Consider the following 27,379-nt stretch of genomic DNA (forward strand, 5'->3'; position numbering starts at 1 on the left):
TAATACTGATATAACCTCAAAAAGGTTTTGCAGTGATTAGTTAATGTCTAATAAGCATTTCACAGTAGAAGAGCTATTTCAGAAGTTAAATTGTTTTACCTTGCTGCTTTGCCTACCCCCTTCTCTCCTTCCCCCCCCCCCCCCCCCCCCACTTTCCTCAGGAAATCTTTCTTTTTGGTGATAGGTATGTATAATTATTTCCAAATTATTTCCACCATTTCTCTGCCTTTGCTTTCCTTGTCCATACCAACAAAAATATAGGCTCCCTTATCTGAAAAATAAATAAATAAATAACTTTTCCCTTATTCTCAGACAGTAAGCTTCACTCCTCCCATTCTCAAGTTAAATCATTTAATACCTTTATTGGATTGTAATTTGTTAAACAAACAAACAAAAATACCACAACCCACACAAAAACCTACACCACTCATTTTTAAAAGGGCAAATATTTTCTTTTCAATACAATGCCCCTTTTCTAGTTAATGAGTTCCATAAACCTAAGACTACTTTGATTCTGCGATTAAATAAAAAACTTATATATAATCTCTTTTTAATGAGCTTCTCAGATTTTTTGTGCAATATTCTCAATGATTATTCAGGACATTAAGAGTATATTCCTTCAGCCCTCATGTTCTAAATTACCAGGTTATATTCCCCAGCTCAGTTCTCTCAGGATTTATATGCAATGCCTAACTAACATGCCCTAGAGGAAGCATTAGGATGTTGTTTTCAATGTTCATAAACATAAAATTAAATCAGCAAGTTACCCCTCAGCAGGGTCCAACGCCAGTGCCCGGGGACTGTCGAGATCTTTCCACACCAACACTTGTCGATGCTGTCCATCCAGCTTTGACACTTCTATGCGATTTGTTCCAGTATCAGCCCAATACAAGTTCTTCCCCAGCCAATCTACAGCCATGCCTTCAGGGTAATCCAAGCCAAACTCTACAACATGTTCCAGTGCGCTGCCATTCATAAATGCTCTGCTGATGGTCTGTGGGGATGCAAAGATACACAGGCAAATTAGAAATTTTACCAGTCTGTCATTGGGCTGGTTGTTTCCTTTGTTGCATTTTAAACACTTTCAGATTTTAGGCATCTTGTAGGAAAGAGAAGCATACAATATGCTACTTATTTGCAAGGCAAACAATACTGCTATTCAGAAGTAATGATTTACTGTATTCTATGAAAGTATTCTGTGTTAATTACAATATCATTTCCCTGGGGAAATAAATGGGATAACTAGTCTGGTTCAATTAAGCAGTCTACATGCCAAAGTGACCTTAATAATTTGGTGCCAACTTTGAGGGGGAAATATTTTGACTCTCCCAGGACTATACAAAAGCATTGATGCTATAGCACAGAACAATATTTAAAGCAGCCTAATGAGAAAGTGTGGGATAAAACAACAAATAGAAGAAAGCAAACTAATAGCTGATTAGCTCAGTACTTCAAGTGCTTCAGTACTGACGGCTTAATTTAGTTTCAGTAAGCATGACTTCTTCTTGGACTTTTATTCAAAAAACTTCCTATACCTCTCACCATCATGGATCAGCCTGTGACAGCAAATACAGCCAGAATTATGTTTTAGTAATGTCTCAGAGTTTAGGCATTCTGTGATTTACTATGACCAATTATAAGTCTGAAAGTAAAGGACTAATGTTAATACAAAATTCTATTTTGCAAACATGGGATCCCTTTCTTTGTCCTTAATATTGCCCTCTGTACACACCTGTCACATTCCCAACACACGAGAAGTTAACTCAAAGTTTGATTTTTGGTTTACTTCCCAGTTCGGATGCTATTTGCTAATTATGCCAGTTTGTGACAGCACATGTCAGGGAAATTTTTTAGTCTTCATTTTTATCACTCATAAAAATTGATGAGGGGATCCTTGTTTTATTTTTATTTCAAACACAGTTCGAATGAATACCATACCTAAATAGTTCAGTCATGTCACCTCTCTCAAACTAACTTAAACAATTTGTTTTTAACTTGTATGATTCTTCAGTTGTAAAGGTCCAACAGTTATTGTTTGCATGGGTCTCACAATCCCAGAATGGCAGAGGTTGGAAGGGACCTCTGAAGATCATCTAGTCCAACCCCCCTGCCAAGCAGGATAACCTAGAGTACATTGCACAGGAGAATTTTTTAACCCAATTGCAGAAAATGCTATGTTATTAACAACTCATTTTTGGTGTTCACAATTCTGACTACATCTACACTCCACAAAACCCAAAGTGAATAACTAGACTCACTGAGAAGAGAGATAGCAGACAGATTTCTGTCACTCCATCAGCCACCACATTTAAACATCTCCTTTCAACCCTTTTTTTTCCTTTGGTTAGTCTAGAGCCTAGACCTGGTTTACAAAGCCTGTGACTTCTAATATGTCTCACATGCAATAGTTATGTGAGTTAATGAACAGGTAAGACCTATTTTCATTTTCTGACCCAAAACATGGCTTTTACCCACTCAAAGTGTTTGACAAAACATCTGTCGTCCACAAAGCCACCTGACCCTTGGCACTCCACTCTGCTTTCTGCCAAAAAGCTTTATTTTTTCAAGCTTCTTCTTTATATGAAAATGTACACATTAGATATAAATTATTTGCATGAGAGAATACTGCTAGTATAGTGAACATATATGCCTTTTGTAGGTAGAACCAGTTCTACCTCTCTCTTGAATCTTGTAAACCATATTTGTCAATCCACTCTTAACTATCACAAGAATCTTACGGCAACTTTATAGCCAACACAGAATAACTGGAAATATCTTTCATCTCTACCTTCAATGAAATGTCAGTCCAGTAAATTCGATTATCTGTCACATCAAAATCTAGAGCAGAAGCTTCCTTAACTCCGGTGAGTGGAATAGCGACATTGTTGTTGTTCGTTTCTAAAGAGATCCGTCTGATATCTGCTCTCCGAGAAAACAGCAGGAAAGCCTCTGGGACAATGCAGGTCTTCATATCATTGATGAGCTCCAAGCCTATCGGGCAAGCGCAGCGAAGGCCTTGTGGTCTGTACAGACAGAGATGGCTGCAACCGCCGTTATCCTCTGCACATGGGTTTGTACCTAAGCACGCAACAAAAGCAAAAGCAATCATTACAAACTGACTTCATTTGGAAGATGAAGTCATTTCTCACATCTATCAACAAATATGAGGCCTTTAAGAAATACATACAATTTTTCACCTTTTGTTCTCTGAATTAATTCATTCTTGTTTCCTCTAGTTCTTTGGAAGGATGTTGCTCTATATGGCTGGAAAGCCTGCACTTCTTTCCCTGATCCCATAAAACAAACCCAGCAACAGGGGATGGGATCTAGACTCCAACAACTGTAGGTGATCCTGATTAACAACACAAGTGCTGAAGGGAGGGGAAGTAGGGAAGTATATAAGAAAGCAAACAAAATTTCTGACACCTTTCACAGTACACTGATCCAGTTACGTACTGCAATTGTGTTCCCAGAGATGGAAAATTTTGAGATTATTTTCTTGTAGGTCCCCTTATGGTACCTAAAGTGGGTCTACAAGAAAGCTGGAAAGGGACTTTTTTTTTTTTTTTTTTTTACAAGGGCACGTAGTGGTAGGCCAATGGGTAATGGTTTTAAAGTGGAAGACGGTAGATTTAGATATAAGGAAGAAATTCCTCACTCAGAGGGTGGTGAGGCACGAGAACAGTTTGCCCAGAGAAACTGTGGGTGCGCCATCCCTGGAGATGTTCAAGGCAAGGTTGAATGAGGCTCTGGGCAACTTGTTCCCATGGTGTCTTAGCCCATGGAAGAGGGGCTAGAACTAGGTAGTCTTTAAGGTCCCTTCTAATCAAAGCCATTATACAATTTTCACATCCATTTAATGGCCTCTTTTCTCCAGGATGCTGGTAAAACAGCTCTTCACAATACTAAGATGTGTACTTGCACATGCTGGAAATCCACCCACCACTACCAAGCTCAATTAGCCATACAGCTGGAAAGAGGGCTGTTTTTAAAACACATGTGCCTTTGGGCACGTTAATGTGGTAGTAGCAATGCAAAGATACATGTCAACTACATTTAACTAATTCCCTGGGGTACAATCCAGACATGGCAGCAAGAAACTGCAAGCCCTACACACAAAGCAGGATATTCAGGGAATGTGATGATCTTGGTGATGCCACAGCTCTGCTGCTACCAGTATTTTGGAAGCCAATTTAAAGCTAGATCCTGCATATTTATTCCACAGACACCACAGGACAGAAGTACTTCTAGTTATTGTTAAAGATGATTTTGCAGTATTCATATGAAAAGCAGTGAACAGACTAACAGGCTCATTCTTAGCTTTTGCAAACCAACGTTCAGATCGCAGGATGAAAATCTGCTACAGCTGCAGTTTCATAACCAGCTAGGCTAATCTAATAGCTGGCTGTTAAAAAGAGAAGTCCTCATTTTCCTCGATTCTTCTTCTCTTCTTATTGGATCCAGGATAGTCTTGAACCTATGAGATACTCCAGTTACCGAAGCAGTAGAAAATTACCTATTTTGGGGGTGGCTTGTTTGTTTTCCATCTTGTTATTCTGCCAAGTTAGAGAACTGAAGGACCTCACAAAATACCTACCCCATGCCATTGAACTGCAATCATTAGGTGAAAAACTGGATTCTGCCCATTTCTAAAAATCTGACCTGGTATAAAGTGATACCTCTAGAAGAGCATTGCTGAAATTTCTTATTTTATTTTACCGGCCTTATTTGCATTCTCACTCACCAATTATCTGGCGGACATTTGTAGCTTTGAGGCCCATTAGATCAGGCAGTTGATCTATGATGATCTCTCTTTCTGCTGTTCGTTTTTGTACACGTTCAATACTGCGTCTTTGCCAGTCTGTCCAATAAACATAGTCTCCCAGCAGCGTGAATCCAAAGATATGAGGCAGCTTGTCCTCCACCAGAACTCTTCTCCCAGTTCCATCAGCATTCATGACCTATGGATACACATGAACACAAACATTTCCATATATACAGAATAATTCTGTTGCTATTTATCAGTGATTAATTACCTGCTCCACATTTAGACCACAAACTCAAAAATAATCTCCGACCCACTGAAGTGCTATCAATGTTACACAGCAACCTAATGAAACAAGACTATTTTAACAGGTAGTTATTTTAAAAGCCATGGAGGATCCCTTATGCATAGCCTTACATATTAAGGCTATTCTCATAAGCAGATCATAATGTGAAATAATAACACAACACTCCTTATATTTGCTTTACAAACTATATTATGTGTGCCTGTTACACATTGTTTCTCTTTTATTTCTGACTTACCTCTCTTGGCTCAGTTTTAAATGGGAGATGCTGTGTTTTACACAAATGAAGACAAGCTTACAATGTTAGGGAGTCCTAGCTCAGCATGTTGTAGTCCACAGTCCCTCCCCAAATGAGCTTAGTCCAGGTTACAGATAGCAATAAGAGGAGGCCCCACAAATTCTGGGAGCCAAATAAGAAGATCTATAGAATCATACTTCCAAATCTAAACAAAGAACCAGTTTTACATTCTCCACAATCAAGTTCAGTGTTTTTTTGCGCTAGAAGGAACACTAACACTCTGTAAATAATTGCACGCCTTTGATCAAAACACTTGAATTCACTGTGTCATTTTCCTGTATTGCTAGGAAGAAGTAATACCTAACTTCCTCAAAGAGGCACCAAAAGGATTAATTAAACATAGGTATGCATGTTTAAGTGATCAAGTACCTTATGAATGCCAAGTATTATTATAAAAAATGCCATATTGAAGTGGAGAGTTATATTTTGAGAAGCTTAAAAATGATTCGGCACTGCAGTTTTATAGGATTACGAAGCAGGATATATAGAGAAGTTCCTTCTGAAGTATTTCTACTTGTTCTAATTTTATAGGAAACATTTTAGCAGTCATGCATACTACCCTTCCAAAAAAAAAAAAAAAAAAAAAAAAAAAAGGAAAAAAAAAAATCTCCTTATTGTAAGAACTTCCCAAAGCAATGTGATTCACAAAATTCAAACCAAATATTCAAAGTAGCACACTAATCCCTGAAACATTAATACACCCTTCCCACATCCCAAGGATGTTCCAACTTAAGAACTGAAAAGGGGTGACTTACTATACTGCTGTTTTCAGATCTCTCTCTTACCCTTACCTTAGTGGAATTGGATAGTCATAGACAAGTCTGTGTGATTACTCATTCTTCCCATGGCTCAAATACAAAGATTTGAACAATAACAACCTTCAGGATCAATTGGATTAATAACTTGGCTAGATGGATGATGTTTTGCTGCCAGAAGAATTTCCTAGCATATGAGAAATGAAAAGGCTAGCTTGGAGAGCGCCCCTTACCTTTGCCTATCAGAGAGCAGATGGGGAGTGAGGAAAGGAATAGAGAAACAGAAATGGAACCCATACCTTTCTCTGCACATGGCATAATGCGCAGATTAATAAAATAAACTATTTTAAAGTTTACTTAAAAAGTGGAAGAAAATGTTATAATCTTCAGAATAATTAAATTCTACCTTAAATCTGTGTTCTGTCAAACTTGTAAATGCTATTATATTTACTCTCAGTATGTTAGAATGAGAATCAAATCTTTACAAGCACAGTTCCTACAGAAATATGAAAGAGGCTTTGCATGCTTGTTGGTTTGTAGGAATAAGCTCCATGTTTTAAACAGCTTATAATTACTCTGTGGAATTGGCTTACCAAAAAATCTTCGGTCTAGTAGTATATACAGCAAGCTTCTACACATGCACTAATGCACATGCTTCACAAAAAATAAGACGACCATTACCTGGTGAAACTTTTTTTTCCTGTGTTCTCACTAAGATACTTTTGAGAGTCAAGCACAGTACTTGGCAGCTTCACTTTGTACTAGGGTGCATTTACCATCCTAAAGCTGCAACTTGTCCTTTACACTGATAACCAATTCCAAACACAGCTTTTCCTATCACAGATTGTTTAGCTGGGCTCAGAGCCCAGCATAATTGCCTAATTTCTGGACTTCCTTTTGAAAACAAGCTCTGCTCTTCCATTTATTCTATTTCAGAAATTGTCAGCATCTGCTGGCTCTCTCTCATTTCCTAGCAGCATGCCTCCTGTGTTCTGTTTTGATAAATGAGGTTGCTAAACAACAGAGTAATGGTTAACTTTAGAACGAGGGACCCACATTTAACATCCATAAGGTAAACCATGAGTTACAATGCGTTACCCCACTACCTCTTTAAGAAACCATCACTACCACCAAGAAAACTGTTGATCCCCTTTGCCTACCACCCCCTCTCCAACCACGACACACCTCTTAAATTTCTAGGATGACTTGTTTCCCCCTCCCCTTTAAACTACTGAGACAAGCCATTTGCTTGCAACTAATTAATATATGGCAATTAGTGCTTGCTAAGCAAACCAACCAGCTATGTGGAACTGATGGATGTTGCAAAGCTGACTGAAAACACAGTAATAACCAGCAAAATATCACTACCACGAAGCGCTATCTTAAGCTACTACACTTTTTGCCTTGTACTTATAAAAAGAATAAACTTCTGTATTTAGGGAGTGCTTAACTACCAGCTAAAAGAATTAGCTGGAAGGCATACAGTGTAAGGTGAACTTTCTCTGGTAAACTTTAAATAAGCTTCTGAAACTCAGGAAAAGAGATGGGAGGACTTGAATATTAACTATCTGCTTATATTAAATTTGTGCTTTGCCACATACAGGTTATTTTGAAAGCCAGCTTTATGCCAGCTAGACCAAACAGACACTTATGTGAAAATACTTACACATACCTGCTGCCCTTCTGTCACTGCAATCTTACCTGATATCACACATCTGTGTGATATTATTTAATATCAACATCTGTTCACTAGCAGCTGGGTACCATCATAGGAATTTTTTTTCATGGCACCATGCTGTCTACACTCTCTTTGGCTGTATTTTAGGAGAATTGAATAGAATTTCTTCAATAGGCTACAGTATCAAACAGTCTGGTGTAAGGCGGATGGAAAGTGACAAGGGATATAGGGATGACACATAAAACATATATAATAAATGACACAAATAAAAAGACACAATCAGTAATCAATGCACTCCAAAGAAGTTTAGCACAATCTTCCTATGGACTGAAAATCAGGTGACAATCGAGTCCCAGCTGATACCGCTTTATGTATTCATTCCCTTTCTCTGGCCCAGATGGATCAGCTGACCACAGTGAAGCATAGCACCACTAAATCCCCCTGTGAGAAACCCACCTTCTACTGTGAGGCAGTGCTTCCAGTGGTTTATGCTGCTGTAACCACAATGTGGTGTGGGTTTCACATTCTGAATACTGCAAACCACAGTGAGAATATAGACTACATAGACTACAACAGGAAACAGATGTGGCATAACCACAAACACTACCTTTACTGAAAGAGTGAGAAGTTGCACAAAAAAAAAAAAAAAAATTAAACGAAGTACAAAAATTAAACAGCCTCAGAGAAATGTCAAACAGCCTGCTTGTAGGATAAGAGTTTTGTTTATCCTAGAACAATAATGAATACAAACCTATGGCCTCAAAAATGCAACATATTCAAATAGATGAACTGGTGATGAAAATGTGTTCATATTTTAAGATGCTGTATTTAACAGTCTACACTAACGATAAAAAATCTTTGAAGCATTGTTTCTATATTAAAGCTACAGACTGGATTGCAAAGTGATATTTTCTAAGGGTCTTTCTTGCTGCCAGATACCCTGGATTCAATTCACTCTTGAATGCTAGTAGTAACTGTGACAAATAGACTAATGCAGTGAATTTACCTTTCTAATAAGTTTGAATGTTTGGTAATTTACATATGTTATTTGATTGGTTTAAGTCTAGATCTCAATCATTACACCTGCCTCATTTGTGAAAATAATATTCAGCTCTGGTTAGAGCTAATGTGGGAGCCCTGGCAAAGCTGCACAGGGCTCCAAACAGGACCAGCAGCCTGTGCTCAGGGCTAGCAGACCAAGGCCAGTTGTAGGGGAGGCTAGGCAGAGGCACACCAGCGCATATCCACAGTACTGAGGGGATGCTAAAAACAGAAACTGTCTGCTCCTGTTACAGAATCACAGAATCACAGAATTTCTAGGTTGGAAGAGACCTCAAGATCATCGAGTCCAACCTCTGACCTAACACTAACAGTCCCCACTAAACCATATCCCTAAGCTCTACATCTAAACGTCTTTTGAAGACCTCCAGGGATGGTGACTCCACCACTTCCCTGGGCAGCCTGTTCCAATGCCTAACAACCCTTTCAGTAAAGAAGTTCTTCCTAACAACTAACCTAAAACTCCCCTGGTGCAACTTAAGCCCATTCCCCCTCGTCCTGTCACCAGGCACGTGGGAGAACAGACCAACCCCCACCTCACTACAGCCTCCCTTGAGGTACCTATAGAGAGTGATTAAGTTGCCCCTGAGCCTCCTCTTCTCCAGGCTAAACAAGCCCAGCTCCCTCAGCCGCTCCTCGTAGGACTTGTTCTCCAGGCCCCTCACCAGCTTCGTCGCCCTTCTCTGCACCCGCTCAAGCACCTCCATGTCCTTCTTGTAGCGAGAGGCCCAAAACTGAATACAGTACTCGAGGTGCGGCCTCACCAGAGCTGAGTACAGGGGGACGATCACCTCCCTAGCCCTGCTGGCCACACTGTTTCTGATATAAGCCAGGATGCCGTTGGCCTTCTTGGCCACCTGAGCACACTGCTGGCTCATATTCAGCCGACTATCCACCATCACTCCCAGGTCCTTCTCTGCCTGGCAGCTCTCCAACCATTCCTCTCCCAGCCTGTAGCTCTGCTTGGGGTTATTGCGCCCCAGGTGCAGGACCCGGCACTTGGTCTTGTTGAACTTCATGCAGTTGACCTCAGCCCATCGGTCCAGCCTATCCAGGTCCTCCTGCAGAGCCTTCCTACCCTCGAGCAGATCGACACACGCACCTAACTTCGTGTCATCTGCGAACTTACTGAGGGTGCACTCGATGCCCTCATCCAGATCATCAATGAAGATATTAAAGAGGACCGGCCCCAGCACCGAGCCCTGGGGGACGCCACTAGTGACTGGCCTCCAACTGGACTTGGCTCCATTCACCACAACTCTTTGGGCCCGGCTACCCAGCCAGTTTCTAACCCAACGAAGCGTGCGCCAGTCCAAGCCAAGAGCAGCCAGTTTCTTGAGGAGAATGCTGTGGGAAACGGTGTCAAAAGCCTTGCTAAAGTCAAGGTAGACCACATCCACAGCCTTTCCCTCGTCCACCAAGCACGTCACTTTGTCACAGAAGGAGATCAGGTTCGTCAAGCAGGATCTGCCTTTCATAAACCCATGCTGACTGGGCCTGATCGCCTGCTTGCCCTGCAAGTGCTGCATGATGACTCTCAGGAGGATCTGCTCCATGAGCTTTCCTGGCACTGAGGTCAAACTGACAGGCCTGTAGTTTCCTGGGTCTGCCCTCCGGCCCTTCTTGTAGATGGGCGTCACATTTGCTAGCCACCAGTCAACTGGGACCTCCCCCGATTGCCAGGACTGCTGATAAATGATGGATAGTGGCTTGGCCAGCTCCTCTGCCAGTTCCCTCAGTACCCTTGGGTGGATCCCATCCGGCCCCATCGACTTGTGCACATCTAAGTGCCATAGCAGGTCACCAACCAGTTCTTCATGGATAGTGAGGGCCACATCCTGCTCCCCATCCCCTTCCACCAGTTAGGCCATACTTAGACCAACATCAAGCACAAGAGCCCATGTCTACAAGGTGCTACACAGCTTCAGTATCGACAGCTCCAGAAGGAGAAGACAGCATGCAGGCACTAGGAAAAGCACACTTTCCAATACAAATTTGGGAGACAATTATACAAAGCTGATAGGATTGACGCATAATTAACCCAGTTCCATAAGCAGGGTGAGAATGTGCAAACTGTTGTCTTTCACCTTAATTCATGAGTACAGTTTAATTTTAGGTGTACTTATAAATAATCAGGAAGCATTTAAATACCATGCATACTATGCGCTCTCTCAGGATGTTTTGAATAGAAGAAGCCAATAATCAAAAAACAATTTACAAACAATGACTGGTACCACTGTATCTTCAAAAAATTAAAGATCACTTACAAGAATATAGAGTTAACCTTACGGCACTAAAAAAAAAAAAAAAAACAAAAACAAATAAAGGAAGCCATTTGGCACAGACTTATGCAAAGGAAATATCGGGGGGGGGGGGGATAAAGGGGAAAGGGGGAAGATGGACAACTCTTCCTGAGTAGACATTAAAATCTCAAGTCACTTTAACAGCAAGTTGGGTTTCTTGCAATAGTTTGGAAGAGCAGAAACAGATGAGAAAGCATTACCACCTCCACAATTTCAGCATTGCTCTTGTTAATGCATTCTAGGAACAGAAATAATTGAAAAGCAATGAGGTGAAAAAGTCAGTTTTTAGTGAGTTGACCATTAACACTACTGTTCTGCATAAGATGTTTGCAAAAAAGTGTTACTCTAAGACAGCTATGAGATACCAAATTCAATACATATATATATATATAAATATATATATATATATATATATTTCTAAATAACACAGAAGATCTTGAGCAAGGCCTGAATTATACCTAAAATAGTTAAGAAATATTCAAGGTTTAAGCTTAGTTATTTCAGCCTATATTATGCAATGATAAATACTTACATGTACTGTTTCTTTGATGAAACTCATTGACTCAGTTCATGACACTGCTAATCAAGGATGTGACTATTCATCTTCCACCTAAATGTATGTGAATCTTACTATATCAGAGAAGTGAAAAACAACACTAACTCATTAAATCTATTTGATTAAGGAAAAAAGAAAAGTGGGACAGCATCTCTCAAAAACAACTTTGAAAGATAGCTAGAATGCCTTCTGAACATCACATTAACATTTTTTTCAGTCTGATTTAGTGAACTATGTATTTCCATCTTGCTTTTTTAAGCAACATGATCAGACCAGACCAGAATGATTTTACTGTTGTGGCTGCAGTAATATCACACAATTAAAACATAGACCTGCTATAAAGCAGCACCTCAAAAAGAGGAAAAATTAGACATCTTGTCTAAATTTCTAATTTTATTAGTCTTCCCATTAAAAAAAAAAAAAAAAAGACACGATCAACTATATACCCCATTTGGCTGAGCAGTCAAAACTTCAAACTTATTTTAAGGAAATCATTCTGTTAATGCCATTAACTTACTGGCAACAGCATTTTCCCCCTATTCCAAAGAGGCAAGAAGCATTGCAGATACAAAATGGAAAGATGTCTCTTCACTGAAGTAAAATTCTGAGAAATAAACAGAAAGGATACCTGGAGCCCTTTATATTTGCTTCAGAAACAGAGTGCCTCCGGCCAACTCTACAATTTCTTACTACAAATTGTTCTATAATATCCATTACCAATTTTTAATTTAACAGTTCCCAACACCCTCTATTTCTTTTTGAGCTCTAATTATTTTTCCAAAGAATTCAAAATATTATTTTCCCTGAGCATGGATAATATTCCTAATAGGACTGTAGTGAAGATAAATATGCAGAAACAGAAGAGATTAATTTCATAAATAGACCTTTCTATCATACTACAGACACTGTACAAGCCCATTTCTTTCATAATAGGACAACTTTCCTAGCTCCCTGATCAATTGACGCCAACAACAGAATTATTTTCTCGATAGTGGAATCTAATTTTAGGAAAAGAAAAAAAAAAAGTTGAGTTTTCAATAAAAATGTTGGAAGTCAGGTGAAGTGATAAGAAGACAAAGAAAAGAGTTTACATTTATTACCACTGTGACAATCAACTATGACACCTTGTAGGAAATCTCATGCAATACAAAAAAAAATCCTGCATTTATGAAGAGCAGGCTAAGACAAAAAATGAGCTGAAATGAACAGGATGAGAAGAGATTTTCATAGGTAAATGAAGATGCTTGGCTATGGAAATTATTTTTTTTTATAAATACACAAGGTGGAGCAGCAATGGTCTGAGGGTATTCTGTTATGTGGGCATAGGCTAAAAGAGAATAAGAGAATATGGGTACAAACAGAGGATCAAAAGTAGGCTAATTACTGCAATTTTGCAGCTTACCATTTGTAAGCTAAGTCTGATGAGTAATTATATTCATACTTCACAAGAACGCTATATTCATACTTCACAGGAAGCAAAGTAAGCTAGCTGAAACCAACATGAACCTCCATGGTGGTTTTGGGAGACAATTTTAAAAATTTTAAGTTTGGCAACACAACTTCTAATGCTCTTGAACATGGGCAAAAGCCCCTGTTCTCTCCTCTGCATTCCCAAGGGACTTAGTTCCAGTACCATCCCCTAAGGAACTTCTTATTTTTACCAAGCTCTCTGCTGAACTTGGTGCTTGCCAGACTCCTCTATGAGTAACTAACTCCTCCATGAGTAACTATACTTGATTTTTTTTTCGTTTGATTGTTTTTGTAGAGGAAAAAGAAAAGGGTGTTTTCTGCTGTTTTACCAAGTCCAACTGGTTCATAGAACAGTCCAATGAGTGACTAAGCCAGCACAAACTAGGAAGGACCCTGGGATGCTTTCCACTTTTGATGGTAGTAAGCTGTTAAATTGATTCAACAGTTCTTTTAGCAAAATCACTTAAATTCCTAGTTTCTGCATGCCCAAAAGCTTGTAATTCCAACATATGTATTTACCAGGCTAACAGAAAGTATTAACTTTTCCATAGTCCCTTTTTTTTCACATTAGACCTTGGCAAAGTTGCGTTATGGACAGTATCAGGGAAAAATAGATTAGGACTACAAGATCCTGGTGCCAAATAAACAGCAACAAAACTGTGTAAAGCAAGCTGAATGATTATTAAGAAGGATCACAAGGACCATCCCAGTGTTTTTTTTTGGTGCAGCAATGTGACTAAGCTTGGAGGGGAGAGAAGCCAGAATATTGCAGGGTAAGGGAAAATGGTAGACTGACAAATCATCACCCAGCTGAATCAGAAATGCAAAAGCTAGCTCAATATCTATTCACATCACTCCCCAGCTTGCCTTCAAATATTGTTTTTAAGTGTGTTGGGCTCTCAGTGAGTTCAGATAATGTCTCTAGTTATTTTAGTTCAAGGAATTGTTGTGTTTTCCCTTAGGTAACCAACACTGACTGCTGGTAGAGGCTTATTACTCTCTAGATGAGAAAATAGTGTCAACTAAAATGCAATTTCTTAACTCCTAGGAAGCATGTATGACACATTAGTGAAATCCAAAGGTTGTAGTTCAATCAGTTCCACACCAGTCCACTGGGAGCCATGACGTTTACGGAGCTATTATTAGCAAAACAGGACTGCTCATCTGTAACCAAAGGTTGTAGAAGCACCTCAGTTTTCACATTGAAAAGTTTAAGTCAAGTTGTTCAAATGTAAGCAACAACCAAGTCTGAGAAAGGTACACTTTTACTATTAACGATAATGTGCAAGAAGGTAGTAGAAGCCAGCATGACTTCTAGGATCAAACATAACTCAAGAGTGGACATCTGAATCTGACGTAGCCACTCCAGGCTCTTAAAAAATAGGTCCTTTTATAATAGGACTCATCCATGTTTTCTATATCATCACATTATTTTTAAGGCAGTAATTTCACTGGTTAGAAAAATACCATGCTTGGTACCCAGATCAACTTGGACACGAGTTCTGGCTCTGTCTACCCAAAATCCTTCCTGCTGTGTCCTCTGTCTGCTGTGAGGTGCTGGGAACCTCTCATCTGTTCCCTAAAGAACAGTCTGCTGTTCACAGCAGATCCATGGGGACTTCTCTAAGAACTCATCAACCAAAGTGTTTTGTAATGGCTGCCTCAATAATCACTTTGCAAATTTCAGTTTTTTTCAAATATACTCAGTTTATGAAAGGCAATACAAACTTGACTTTTTAATGTTCCTGAATCTAAACTGGCATGAATATTTTAAATGCATTTTTTTAAACTTTCATATTAAAACACTTTGAACAGCTGCAAAAAGTATAATTCTAAGTGACAATTGTGTAGTACCATGCTCAAAAGCCAAATATATATATACACATTTTTTTTTAATTTTTTAAACAAACTTACAGTGTCCGAAAGCCTTGGTTGGACATTTACAGTCCAAGGGTAAGAGGCTACTCAAATTATTGTATCCCAGTCTTCAACAGTCAGGAGACTACCTGTACGTGATCTGTAGCTGTTATTTGTTTACTTTGTATTATAGTTTTCCTAGCTTGAACTGCATCCTGAAATTTGGTTCTTCCCTAAGTTAATTCAGAAGTTCAGAAGAAACCTCCCAAGTGAAAAATATGCAAAATATAAAGTTTTTGTAGTTGTTGTTGTTTTAAATAAAATTGTAGGTTTTTGAAAGATGTATTAGAGTAACAATTTCTTAATGCAGGCCTAGCAGGTATTAAGAAATAGTGGAAATTCCCTGACAAAGTAAGCTTTAAACTTCTGAAACATGGATGTTGGAGGGAGATCTTCCCATACCCCCTACAGCACATACTTGGTGTTCTTTGCTGAATGAAGTTCTCATGTGCCACAACCATCCAAACCAGGTGGGCAATGCATTGTGGCCAGAATTAAGAAGCAAAGCAACTTCAAGTATTTGCTTCAGCTTAATGCAAGTTCACAAAAGCAGATGTGTTCAACAGCTTGGAATTCAATAGTTTCTGCCTCTCAATATTCAAACCTCTGTTTCAATATGGGGTGGATGGGGTAGGATTAATAATCAGGCTTGCAGGACATCAGCATTTCACAATACAAAGATATAGAACATGAAAAAATTTATCAGTCGGAAAATAAATGGTGAATGTTTAGAAAAAAAAATTTCCTTATTAGGGTGGTGGTAAAATTGAGGGAGCTGTCATCGGAGGAAAATGTAGCCCTGCAATTTCAGGATTAGAATGTGAATTAGAGCATTCTCTAGATGCCAAGCTATTAGCTCCTGGGTCAAAGACAAAAAGGTCTTCTCTGTTCAAGATTTTTGTGCTCAAAAAAAGTCTTAGTGGCATCCGCTTTCTGTTGTCTGACAAAGCTGGGTTCTGAAAGCTTGTGTGTACTTACGCTGAAAAACAGCAGGATATAAGACTTTCCACATTAATCACGAGGATTAAGAGATAGTAATGCTAGGCATGGCTAATAAATTTGGGAATGCAGAAACACTTTAAGTTAGAGCTGCATTCAGAAACCACTTTATAATGGTTGCATCTGTATAGGAGGCAGAGAATTCTGTCTTTAAACTCACCACTAGTAGGTGTAAGCGGATGACATCTCTGGCTCTGAGAATGAAGAACAGGAAAGAAGATGAATAAAGAAAAATGAAGCATAGGCAGAAAAATTGTGAGAAATCAGCTATATCATTATTATTTCCTCTTAATCCATACAACCACACAGACACACAGCCATTTATAATTGCTTTATCAATATGAGGTTTTGCTGACCATTTTATATCCAACCTATGCCTTAAAACAGGTAGTGTACGTGCTCAGAACACAAATATTCACTTGAGCAGGAAAACATAAGACCAATTCAACAGAGCAGATCATACATTTTTAACCTCATAGCACGACAGGAAAATGCTTTAAACCTGCAGCAAGTCAATGAGAAATCTTCCCTACTGGTAAGCACAATAGCAGCCATCCATTTCAATAGAAGTTTATCAGCAGTGAAACCTGACCGAGATAAATGACGAAGCTGTTGAGCCACAGCCTGCTTCTGCCTGCTGCAGGCTGCCAGATAAAATGGGAACAAAAGCTCCCTGCTGTACCCCCTACCAGTCTCCATTAACCCCTGCTGATGCTTTATTATCGTCTGGGGGCTCCAGAACAGCATAGCATGAATCAGTGCATAAAAAATAAATAATAAAAGCTCATACGTGGCACAAACAAATGAGGAACACAGCTTGCAAGAAACGTTAATTTTAGTAATGCTGCAATTAAATCATGGTTCTGAAAAATCCTACATACCGGAGAAAAAAATAAAAAAAAAGACTGTTTAAAATCATGTATGAAACTGTACTTAAGCACAATAGATTTGGTATACAAACATGTTTCTCCTGCTTCTCCCCCCCAGTCCTCATCCCAAATACATACAGACACATACAAGCAAAGCAAGGACCAGGCATATACTCAGATATCTGCATGTTCAGTCCCAAGTCTCGTATTTTGATCCTGTCACAAACATCCTCATTGTTGCACCTCCTCCACTGTACTTTCCCCAAATGTAAGTTTAAAACATTTACTGAAGGTCAAAGCATCTTCTACTAAACAGCTATAAAAAGAGGATGGGAAGGGCAGGGAAAGTGTTACAAATCTCCTCAGGATTCATGGTTGCCATAGGAGAGAAAGGCAGTGGGAGGAAAAAGGAAGACTTGAAATGTTAGTAATATTTTAGATATTACAGATTTAGATTATGTCATTATAATCTGAGATTTCTGTAGCCTACCATAACACTGTCAATCTGGTATAAAAGAATACAAAGACCACACAAGATCATGGGGAAAATTCACTAAGATTCACCAATAAAGAGACTTACCACTATATTTGCATTACTTAGCATATTTGAGAAAAAACAACATACTTAAGTAGGACCAAACCATTCTCTCAGATGAACATCTCTTCATCCTAGAAAGCCTTTCCATGCTTTTATAATTACAGCAGCTGTAATAAACTTGCACTCCTATCTATCACTATCAGAGGTCATCAATTTTCAGCCCATTTCTATCCTTCTGAAGTGTGGTAAGCAAGCAGCAATATTATGTCAAAGGAAGAATATGAGTTTTTTCTCAGGGTAATACAACAAACTAACAAAATAAAGACTCTCCAAAGCTTCAACAAATAGAAAAATGACCTCAACACAGGAACACAGAGAGGCTGGATGGGGTCAACCCAAAGGTCCACCCATCCTGGTATCTTGTCTCAGGGAATAAAAAACATATACCTACAGAACAGCTTAAGAAAATAACCAACTCAAAATTCTCAAAAGGAGTCTTTGATTCTCCAACAATTTACAGTTCAGTGAATTGTGGTTCAGAAAGCAGATTTATTTATTAGTAAATTTCAGTGGAATTCCCATCCACAGACATATATATCCTAGTCTTCCCAATACCACAAGTAAGCTTTAAAAATCCACAAGTGTTTCCACAACTTACCACACAGTCTGAAGAACCACCTGCTTTTATTTGTTTTGTACCTAACACCTGTCTGTATCAATTCCAAATGCTTCTGTCGAAAAAGGCTGAGTCCTAGACACCTTCTACATACTTCTTTTGATTTTATAGACCTCTGTCACATCCCTCTAAATTGACACATTCTGCAAGTAAAGTGATTAAAAAAAAAAACAGAAACCTAAAATCCAGAAATGGCAAACAAAAGCTGCAATATTTCTTCTCTTGCTTTAAAGGTTTTAGCCAGGCTTTTTCAAGATTTTCTGCACAATAAGATGTTAATGCCCTGGTTTTGTCTGAGGTAGTTAGTTATCTTCACTGTAGCTGTACAGTGTTAGATTTAGGATGAAAATAGTGGTGATATCACACTGACGTTTTTAGTTCATAGAATCCTAGAATATCCCAAGTTGGAACAGACCCATGAGGATCATGGATTCTAACTCCTGGCTCCACACAGGAGCACCCAAAAATCTGACCCTATGTCTGAGAGCATTTTCCAAATGCTTCTTGAACTCCAGCAGGCTCGGGGGTGTGACCACTGCTCTGGAGAGCCTGTCCCAGTGCCCTCCCTCCGTTCAGCCTCCTCTGCTCCGGGCTGAACAAGCCAAGTGTCTAGCTGTTGCAGAGCAGTGCTTACACAGAGTCAAGGACTTTTCTACTTCTTGTGCTGCCTGCAAGGAGGCTGGGGGTGCACCAAGAGCTGGGAGGGAACAGAGCTAGGACAGCTGACTCCAACTGGCTAAATGGATACCCCATACCATACGGCGTCACGCTCAGCTCTGAAAAGGTGGGGAGTTGGCCAGTGGGGCTGCCACTGCTCAGGGACTGTCTGGGCAAGGTTTGGCTGGTGGTGAGAAACTGTGTTGTGCACCAATTCTTTAAATTTTTTTCCTTCTCTTATTCAACTGTCTTTATCTCAACCCATGAGTTCTTGCACTTCTACCTTTTTCAATTCTCTCCCACCAACGCACTAAGGGGCAGGGAGAAAAGTGAGCAAACATCTGTGTTGTGCCTGCTGGATTAAGCCACAGCAGTTAACAAATTGTATAATCATAACTCAAACACTTGTATCCTCACAGGAAAAAATAACTAGTAATTCTGAAACCTGAAGATCATAAATATTCTGCAGATGTCCTGCATAGATACTACATGAAAACCTGGGACAAATTCATTCTGCTGGCTTACATTGGTTTAAAAACAATGAAATGGAAATTGTCGCAGTTTTGGAAATTATGCCAGATCATATATCTTCTGACCTGCCACACACATTGTTGGCATAAACATATTGTATTTCTAGCCAGTTTGACGGAACTGAAGCAGTAAGCTCATGCCTGATCTAGATGAAAATTTCTACCACAAACTGATCCAGCACTGAGCAGAATCATTACCAGTGAATATGGAACCATGCTCTGAGTAACCCTGAAACAGGTGAAAAAAATCTGTGTTTTAGCAAGCATGAGTCTGAAAAATGCCTGACTTTTCTTTTGCAAAATACATTCATGTCCAAGGCAGTATCACGGCTGAAGTGCTCAATTTGTTATAAGTAAACCTTTAAGCATAGCTTAATCTCTTTAACTCTCTTTTCTCAGTGCTTGTAAAAATTTGGGTGAATTACAGAATTATGGACTATAAATTTTGTTTTCAGGACAAAAAAATAAATGCTCCCACAGGCTCTCCCAAAGAATGCTTCGAAGCAAATCACCTTGCTGGAGCGGAGTTGTTTTGAATCTGAAGGAGAAAAAACAGTTATGTGACCTTCTAAGACACGACTATGACTTCCAATTGATGTATTTGAAATTATTAATAAATAAAACAATGTCTAAGGCTAGAGGAAATACTGTGTCTAACATGGTAAACACTAAAAGATATTTGTAATGTTAAAGATTCACTAAGGAAGGTTGCAATTTAATGAGGAAGGTAAACCTACCAGGATATAGCAAAACTAGGCATTGTTACTATGTGCCAGACACTAGCCAACTCTCCTGTTTCCAGACAGAAATATGTCTTTTGATAACAAACTGAACAAATACTAAACCTTATTTTCTCAAAGCCTGACAGAGATAATAAATGTCAAATATGTTCCATAGATGCTATATATAACGAAATAAACACAAGATTTTCAGTATTGAAGAGGAAAAACAACATTTTTGTTTTCAAATAAGTTTCAGAAGAACATAGCAGAAAGAAAGCAAAATCTATCCCCTTGTTGGAACCCTAATAAAACAAAGGAGATGCAAAGTATAGGTTTTGGGGAGTACAGGTAATTATATGTAAAATTGAATTTATTTCTTTAAAATATGTTCTACTTGCAACTAAGCTGAACAACATGAAGAATAATAGATAAATTTGTTTAATCTGCAAACATTACTCCCAATAAGTTTTCCTGACCTGAGAATCAACTTCTTTAGCAAAACCTTATCATACATTCTTAAAAAGAGGGATCTACTATATGGATATTATTTCTATTTTACAGATAGAAAAATCAAAGAAGACTAAGCAAGTAGCTTGCCTAAAGCCAGAAAGAAAACTGAATTGTTTCTTAAAGCAGAAATCAATGATTATTCCATTGCCCTTTTGAACTACATCGGAATTTAAACACTTAGAAAATGTTCTGTAACTCCAGGCAGTTAAAAATGCAGGTGCATTTACAAACCTCTATTTTGTCTGTTTTGGCATCTCCCCAGTATATTTTGCTTTCTTCATAATCCAGTGCCAGTCCATTTGGCCAGCCAAGTGAGGTGTTAACCAGCACAATCCTGTCTGAGCCATCTAATGCTGCCCTCTCGATCTTTGGGATTTCTCCCCAGTCAGTCCAGTACATGTACCTGCAATGGAAATAAAATCTTATTCAACCAGAACTTTAAATATTCACATAGCTTCTTCTGGACTACCACTCCCCAAAACCACACAGCACACAGAAAAGTCAGTTTTTGTATCAAATATGTTTCCTTACTTAAATAACGATGCTCAGCACATAGAAAGTAGTATTGACATGTAAACACACCAATCCTTTACATAAAACTACTGTATCAATCTATTGAGCAAGACTACATAACAAATGCTATTAGCTAGAATAAACGAAGTCCACACAGTCCCCAAAAAAGTTTTAAATAAGAGAATAAAACCTAAAGACATAGAAGCTAAATAGTTGGAAGAGAGCATTAGAGCATTTGCCTGAAAGCATTAACTTTCAAAGGAGCACAGTATTTTCATTTTGAAGACTAATAAGTTTTTCATTGCATTCCACTATCTACATGCAGGTACACAGAGATATATATCTTCTTTGTATGACTGATATTTAAAAAACGCTTGTGAACAGTCCTCACCCAACCATAGGATCCAGCACAATAGCTCTGGGTTCTTCCAGGTCTTCTGATATCAAGATTTTTCTCATGGTCCCATTAAGCCTTGTAACTTCAATACGGTCTGTGCCAGTGTCAGTCCAATACAGATTTCGAGCAACCCAGTCCACAGCAATGCCATCAGGATGAGCAATCTGTGCTGTGACAACAAACTGGCTACCTGACCCATCGATAAATGAGCGGCGAATGGCCCTAACTTCATCGTCAGTCCAATAGATGTACCCTTCCAGAGGATCAAAATCAATGGCGATGGCATGACGGATGTCCTCCAGTGGCAAAACAATGTCAGTAAAATCTGGGGTGTCTAATGAAATCCGTCTCAAATCTGTCCGGCGGGCTAGAAGCAGCAATTCAGTGGCACCTATATGCATAAGGGAAAAACAAAACCATCTTACAAACACTAGGCAATGGTGAACCTGATTTTCTACCATTTGGTGCAAGCTAGTCTAGCTACCTTGATTTCACAGGGCCTAGCCAAACTGATGGGCACCAGCAGAGAATTCCATTCAAAAGGCTTCAAAAATGAGGTTATTCTTCTGCAGAAGTAATCAGATGTATTTATAGAGAAAATTCAATGGTGATTTCCTTGTCCAAAATGTATCATGTTGGACCTGTTTTCTATCCACATAATTCCCTCCAAGCATACTGAAATAGTTACGCAGTGAATATGCTACAAGTTTTTGCAAATAACAGATAGTCTGCAGCCTCTTAGATGAAAATGATTTACTATTTGCTGTTGTTGGTATAGGGGACAACTGTGACAAACAAGCTGTACATTTCAACAACACCCTTAGAGGGGGGAAATGTAATGCCACATGTACATCTCCTTTGAGAAACTCCTATTTGAGGAATCAGGTTTGGGAACTGATTGCTGCCTTGTGACAATAAAAAGCAGGAGGGCTTTCAGCTTTCCCCAGACTTGTTGAGAACAAGCTTACCTGAACATATGAAGATAAATAACAGTGCATCTTGTGCTTTAGCTCAACATGACTCCATATCAAAGCCTTGCTGGCTTTTAGGTCAAAAGTCAGAATCCTAATAAACAGCTAAGATCAGCTTGTGCTGCAGATGATACTTTCACACAGGACAACACAAGCTGATTAGAGGTACACGTGCTGGGCACCTGATCAATGATGAACTTACTGTCTATTCTAACTCATTCTTGTTTCATTTTCTGTTCTATCTCACAGTGTAATGAAGGATAAACAACCACCACACCCCATTCCAATTAAATTGTCTTATCAGTTTGGAGTCTCAGGGAGATAAGAGCAGCTCAGGCCTCAGGGAAGCCTGAACTAAGGTAAAAAAATGTGTGCATCCTAAATGCAGGGAAAGTATGTTGCGGTATGTTGTGACAGTTCTCCTCAAACAGTGAAGGGAAAGGTTTGGCATGGGCTGATGTAGGTTCAAGGACAGAGGAAAAAAGCAAGGCTGGGTGTGCGTGAGGGGGGAGGTTTAAGAAAAATGTAAAAACAATGCAGTGAAAGAGAGCCATCACCTAGCCACGTGCTTTTCATGCTTCTATGTCTTGATTTTACAAAGGTATAAATAAGGGCTAGAAGACTAAAAGAGCAGCTACTAGAAGAAATAGGTAGCTGATTAAAAAATATCTAGTGTCTGGTGCCATTTTTTTATTTTTTTTTTTAAAGTGTCAGTAATTGTGGTTGGTGCTAGATGAAACCTCACTGCATGCCAAACTTTGGACAGATGCCAAAGCAGCCGTGTCTTCATTTACAGCAAGGTTTACACATTAAAAACATCTAAAACACTTTCACAGTGCTGCTAGAAACAGTTATTTTCAACAACTGAAGATGAGATTATTACTACAAGCGTTCCTGCTTGGTAGTCCAGAATGGATTAAGATCAGCTTTATGATCCTCTGTCCTGAAATGCCTTGTGTTCAGAAACACATGTACACACTACTCAATTGTTCTCCTAATGAATAACTCTTATACAATAACTAATATCAGGAAGAGGGAACCTGTAACTACATGTCTAAGCATCCACCAAAATAATTTAAAGCATGTGGCAGAGTAAATAGAAAACAGGCGTGTTAATAAGATTTTCATAATTACGGAAGCTTGTCATAGCAGTCTACATGTACATCTGTATTTGTTACTACTAAGTGTATCAAACAAAGCAGTAATAAGATCCAAGCCTTCAGCTGCATTATGGTCATGAGGTATTAATACATAACCAAGCACAGCTATTCAGGTTCAAGTAAGAAATCTCTAGCAGTTCCTTACCAACTTAATTGTCACTTAACCAACTTCCCTTTTAAACAAAATTGTAATAGTCATAATAATAAACAATTATACCCTTTTGCATTATCTAATAAAATTAAGGTTGAGTAAACACAGTAAACTCAGATTTCCAAACAGTTAGAAAGCTAAACATAGTCTATCATATATAAAGAGTGCAAGGCATAACTTAAAAATAATTTTTGTGCTTTATCTGAAGTTGACAGTCATTTTGGAGAACCACTGCCAATTTCCCAGAAGGACTGGCTTGAGTACAACTATGCCTTTGCAGAAGCTCACCCTTAAAATTGACTAGCTGACCTTCCAATTGTTCTTGAAGAGAAGCCATTTCAACAGCTTCAGTATCCTGCTTTCAGGTCGCAACACTTTTGTTTGGTCCAACAACTGACTGTGTCTAAGCCTTAATTCAGCGTCAGGAAATCACTGCCTTTCAGCCAACCCATGTTGCACGTGGTGTCCCCGAGCTATGAATTTCATGGTCTGTATCTAACATTCCCCCACCCCAACCAAACAATAAAAAGTTTAAAGCTTCCTTTAAAGCTATTACCCACCCATTTGCAAACTGACACCTTAGCTGCTTAGTTAGATCACCAGCCATTCCGCACAGTAAAGGCAAACTGAGCAGCAGAGAAACCTCTCATTTCAAGGTAGGCTGCAGAAAAATTGCTTGAAATGTCTCTAGGCTTGCCCTGATGATACTTTAAAAAAAGGCAAATGAAAAAACTGGGCGCATTTATAGCATGATCACCTTACCACCTGTTAGCACAGTCAAGGAAAATGTCATCTGAGAACTAAAACAAACTGTTCGAATTTGTGGCAAACAGCAGTTTCAAAACGTTTGGGCTGGCTGGGCACTGATCACAACCCAGTCAGAGAACTACTCAAGGCACTCAAATATGCAAGGACATGGCAGAATCAGTCGGTTTTGTTGACATCTATTCTAAAGCCCAGCTACGATACAAAAGCTAAAACATGACAGCAGGATCTCCAGATATTTTCATTCTGCCTCTTCAAGAAAATCTTGCCTTTCATGATGAGGATGATGGAGAACATCACAAATACAGAATCAAATTTTCAAAAAAGCAGAAAAAAAAAAAAAAAAAAAAACAGGTTGCATGCAAACCTTTTTGTTGTTGTTGTTGATTTATCAGCACTTATTGGAGATTGGAATCAGCCACAAACACACCACCTCAAACCTCAACTGGCTCAAATGTACTTCCAAAAGGTGCGCCAAGGCTGCAACCAGCACTCTGATTTCAGCATGCACATGCAGACCTGAGGTACTTTTCCTCTGGACACCTTGTACTGCACATACAAAAAAAAAAAAAAAAAACAAAAAGGATGAAGCCTTCCAGACAAACACTCTGGGGACTTGAAGCAGAATTTGCTGCCTACACTGCTCTCTTTTCTGTAACATATACTGGAGATCTGTATATACTGCACCCAACAAAAGCATGCCTGTAGACTGAAGTGCAAGTTGAACTCCGTGCTGGGTTTGAGGGCACAGACCACCTGGTGTGCCGTGGCGTGTGCTCACAGCATTCAAACCACCATGTGCAAAGTTCCCTGCAAGCACAGTAAGCTACCTTGCATAAGACCATACCACATTTAAAATCAGGCCTTTCTGCTTAACCCCTTGCTGATCTGCCATACAATCAATCCTAAGTGATCTTAGCAACCCATAACTTTATAAAAACAAACAAACAACAACAAAAAATAACCAACCAAAAAAAAAAAATCTGAAACAACCTTGATGAACTATTCCAATTCGGTACCAAGATTCTTTTTAGAAGTGCCTCAAGTCAGGGGGTATTCAGAATAGTTAGCAATTTTTCTAAAACCAAGTCCCTTACTTAAGGCATCTAAATACGAACATAAAAGCTTTACTCCAGACTCATATTTTTGAGAACTTAAGCCTACTTTTATTAAGCACTTTGAAAGCCGGGATTACAAACTCACAGATGGTGCATTACATTAGTCCTAGAACTAGTACTTCCCTCAAAAAGTCGCTATTAAAAATCAAAATAATTTACATCTGTGTGCTAGCTGAAGTCAAGGGAAGGGGAAGAGAAGAGGAAACAGAGCAAGTATACAGACACATGCAGTAACATAGCTTTTAAGTCTGATGTCTAACGTCCTGCCAACCTTTACAATTTATTACATCTTTCCAGTGATATAAGGACTTGGTCGTTTGTGAGTTATTGGACTTTAAAACCATCAGTGGTTGCTGAGGCTAGTGATGCTACACAAACACATGTACAGAAACCCATACATAAGAACTGCTAAACCTAGGACACACATAATAATTTCTCTGTACTTGATAAATCAAAATTATTAATAAATCCCCAATACAGTTATCACACGTTTGACTAATAAAAATTTATTTCCTATATGTCTTGTCCCAGTTGCAAAGTCATTATTGAGAGAGAGCTCCTTATACAATACAAACAAGTAGATTTTTCAAATAGATGACAAAAAAAAAAAATCACTACAAAGGCAAAAGAACACATCTGAAATTAATCCTTTTTTTTTTCCCTCTATTTTAAAAGAAATAAAAGAGCTAGCATATTAAATTAACATCTTGATCTGCACAGTGAAATCAGGAAATCGGCTATGTTCCAAGTTATGACAAACTTGGAAGAGTAACCTATTTTTTTTTTTAATAAAAATGACTATTGAACAGGTCATTTAAATGTAGTACCATCAACCCCAGAAGAACAGTGGTGCCCATAATACTGAAAAAGAGAAATCCCAAGTATGTCCTTGTCGTGGTTTAACCTGGCCGGCAGCTAAAACCACACAGCCGTTCGCTCACTCTCCCCCCTCCCTGAAACCAGGACAGTCCTACAAGACGGGAAGTGGACAGGAAGGTGCCGGTCTGCATTCCCTGGTCACCGCTGACAGGATGCAAGGGAATGGCACAAAGCTGTACCAGGGAAGGGTCAGACTGGGCATTAGGAAACATTTCTTGACTGTGAGGGTGGTCAAACCCCAGAACAAACTTTCTAGTGAGGTAGTTGATGCCCTATGCCTGTCAGTGCTCAAGAGACATTTGGACAATGCCCTCAGTAATTTGCTTTAACTTTTAGTTAGCCTTGAAGTGGTCAGGCCGTTGGACTTGGTCATTTTTCTAGGTCCTTTCCAACTGAACTGCTTTATTCTACAAAAATGTGGGTACATAGGTAAAAGCACCCTGCGTGCTCGGACCGGACTCTATTCTGTGGACATTGCTTACAGAAGAAGAGTTGGCCGTGAAAACTGGTTATTCTGTCTTTCCTTGAGGGATTTAAAAAAAAACAAATAAACAAACAAAAAACTTTCACGTAGAAAATGGGGCAGCTAAGTGTAAGCTGCAAGCCCACATCTCAGTTAAATGACTGTTTTGGTTCATAAGGAGCTAAGACATGAACAATCAAGTCAGTATTATCAGTTATTAGGAAAATAGCCGATTTTATTCCAAACTATCACCCTTTTGTGAAACACGATAGAAAAGTGTTTATAAATGGAAGGTAAGGAATTATTGTTCAGATCTCTCACAAAAAAAAAAAAAGTAAGGTGTAATGAAAAAAAAA

At 39.0% G+C, this 27,379-nt stretch overlaps 1 protein-coding gene across 3 annotated transcripts in view; it reads right to left on the minus strand.

Moving 5' to 3' along the window:
- The window catches only part of LRP6 (LDL receptor related protein 6), a 126,698-nt gene that overhangs the window by 29,713 nt on the left and 69,606 nt on the right, over positions 1 to 27,379 (minus strand). For all 3 annotated transcript variants that reach the window (XM_082767653.1, XM_082767652.1, XM_082767651.1), the window contains 5 exons: positions 21,511 to 21,907; positions 20,838 to 21,009; positions 4,745 to 4,961; positions 2,789 to 3,078; positions 768 to 994 (listed from right to left, as the gene is read on the minus strand). In XM_082767653.1, the coding sequence (XP_082623779.1) occupies positions 768 to 994; positions 2,789 to 3,078; positions 4,745 to 4,961; positions 20,838 to 21,009; positions 21,511 to 21,907 (1,303 nt within the window). The remainder of the gene's footprint in view (positions 1 to 767; positions 995 to 2,788; positions 3,079 to 4,744; positions 4,962 to 20,837; positions 21,010 to 21,510; positions 21,908 to 27,379) is intronic.

This window comes from Aythya marila, assembly GCF_965140915.1.
Source record: "Aythya marila genome assembly, chromosome: 1".
NCBI classification, from domain to species: domain Eukaryota; kingdom Metazoa; phylum Chordata; class Aves; order Anseriformes; family Anatidae; genus Aythya; species Aythya marila.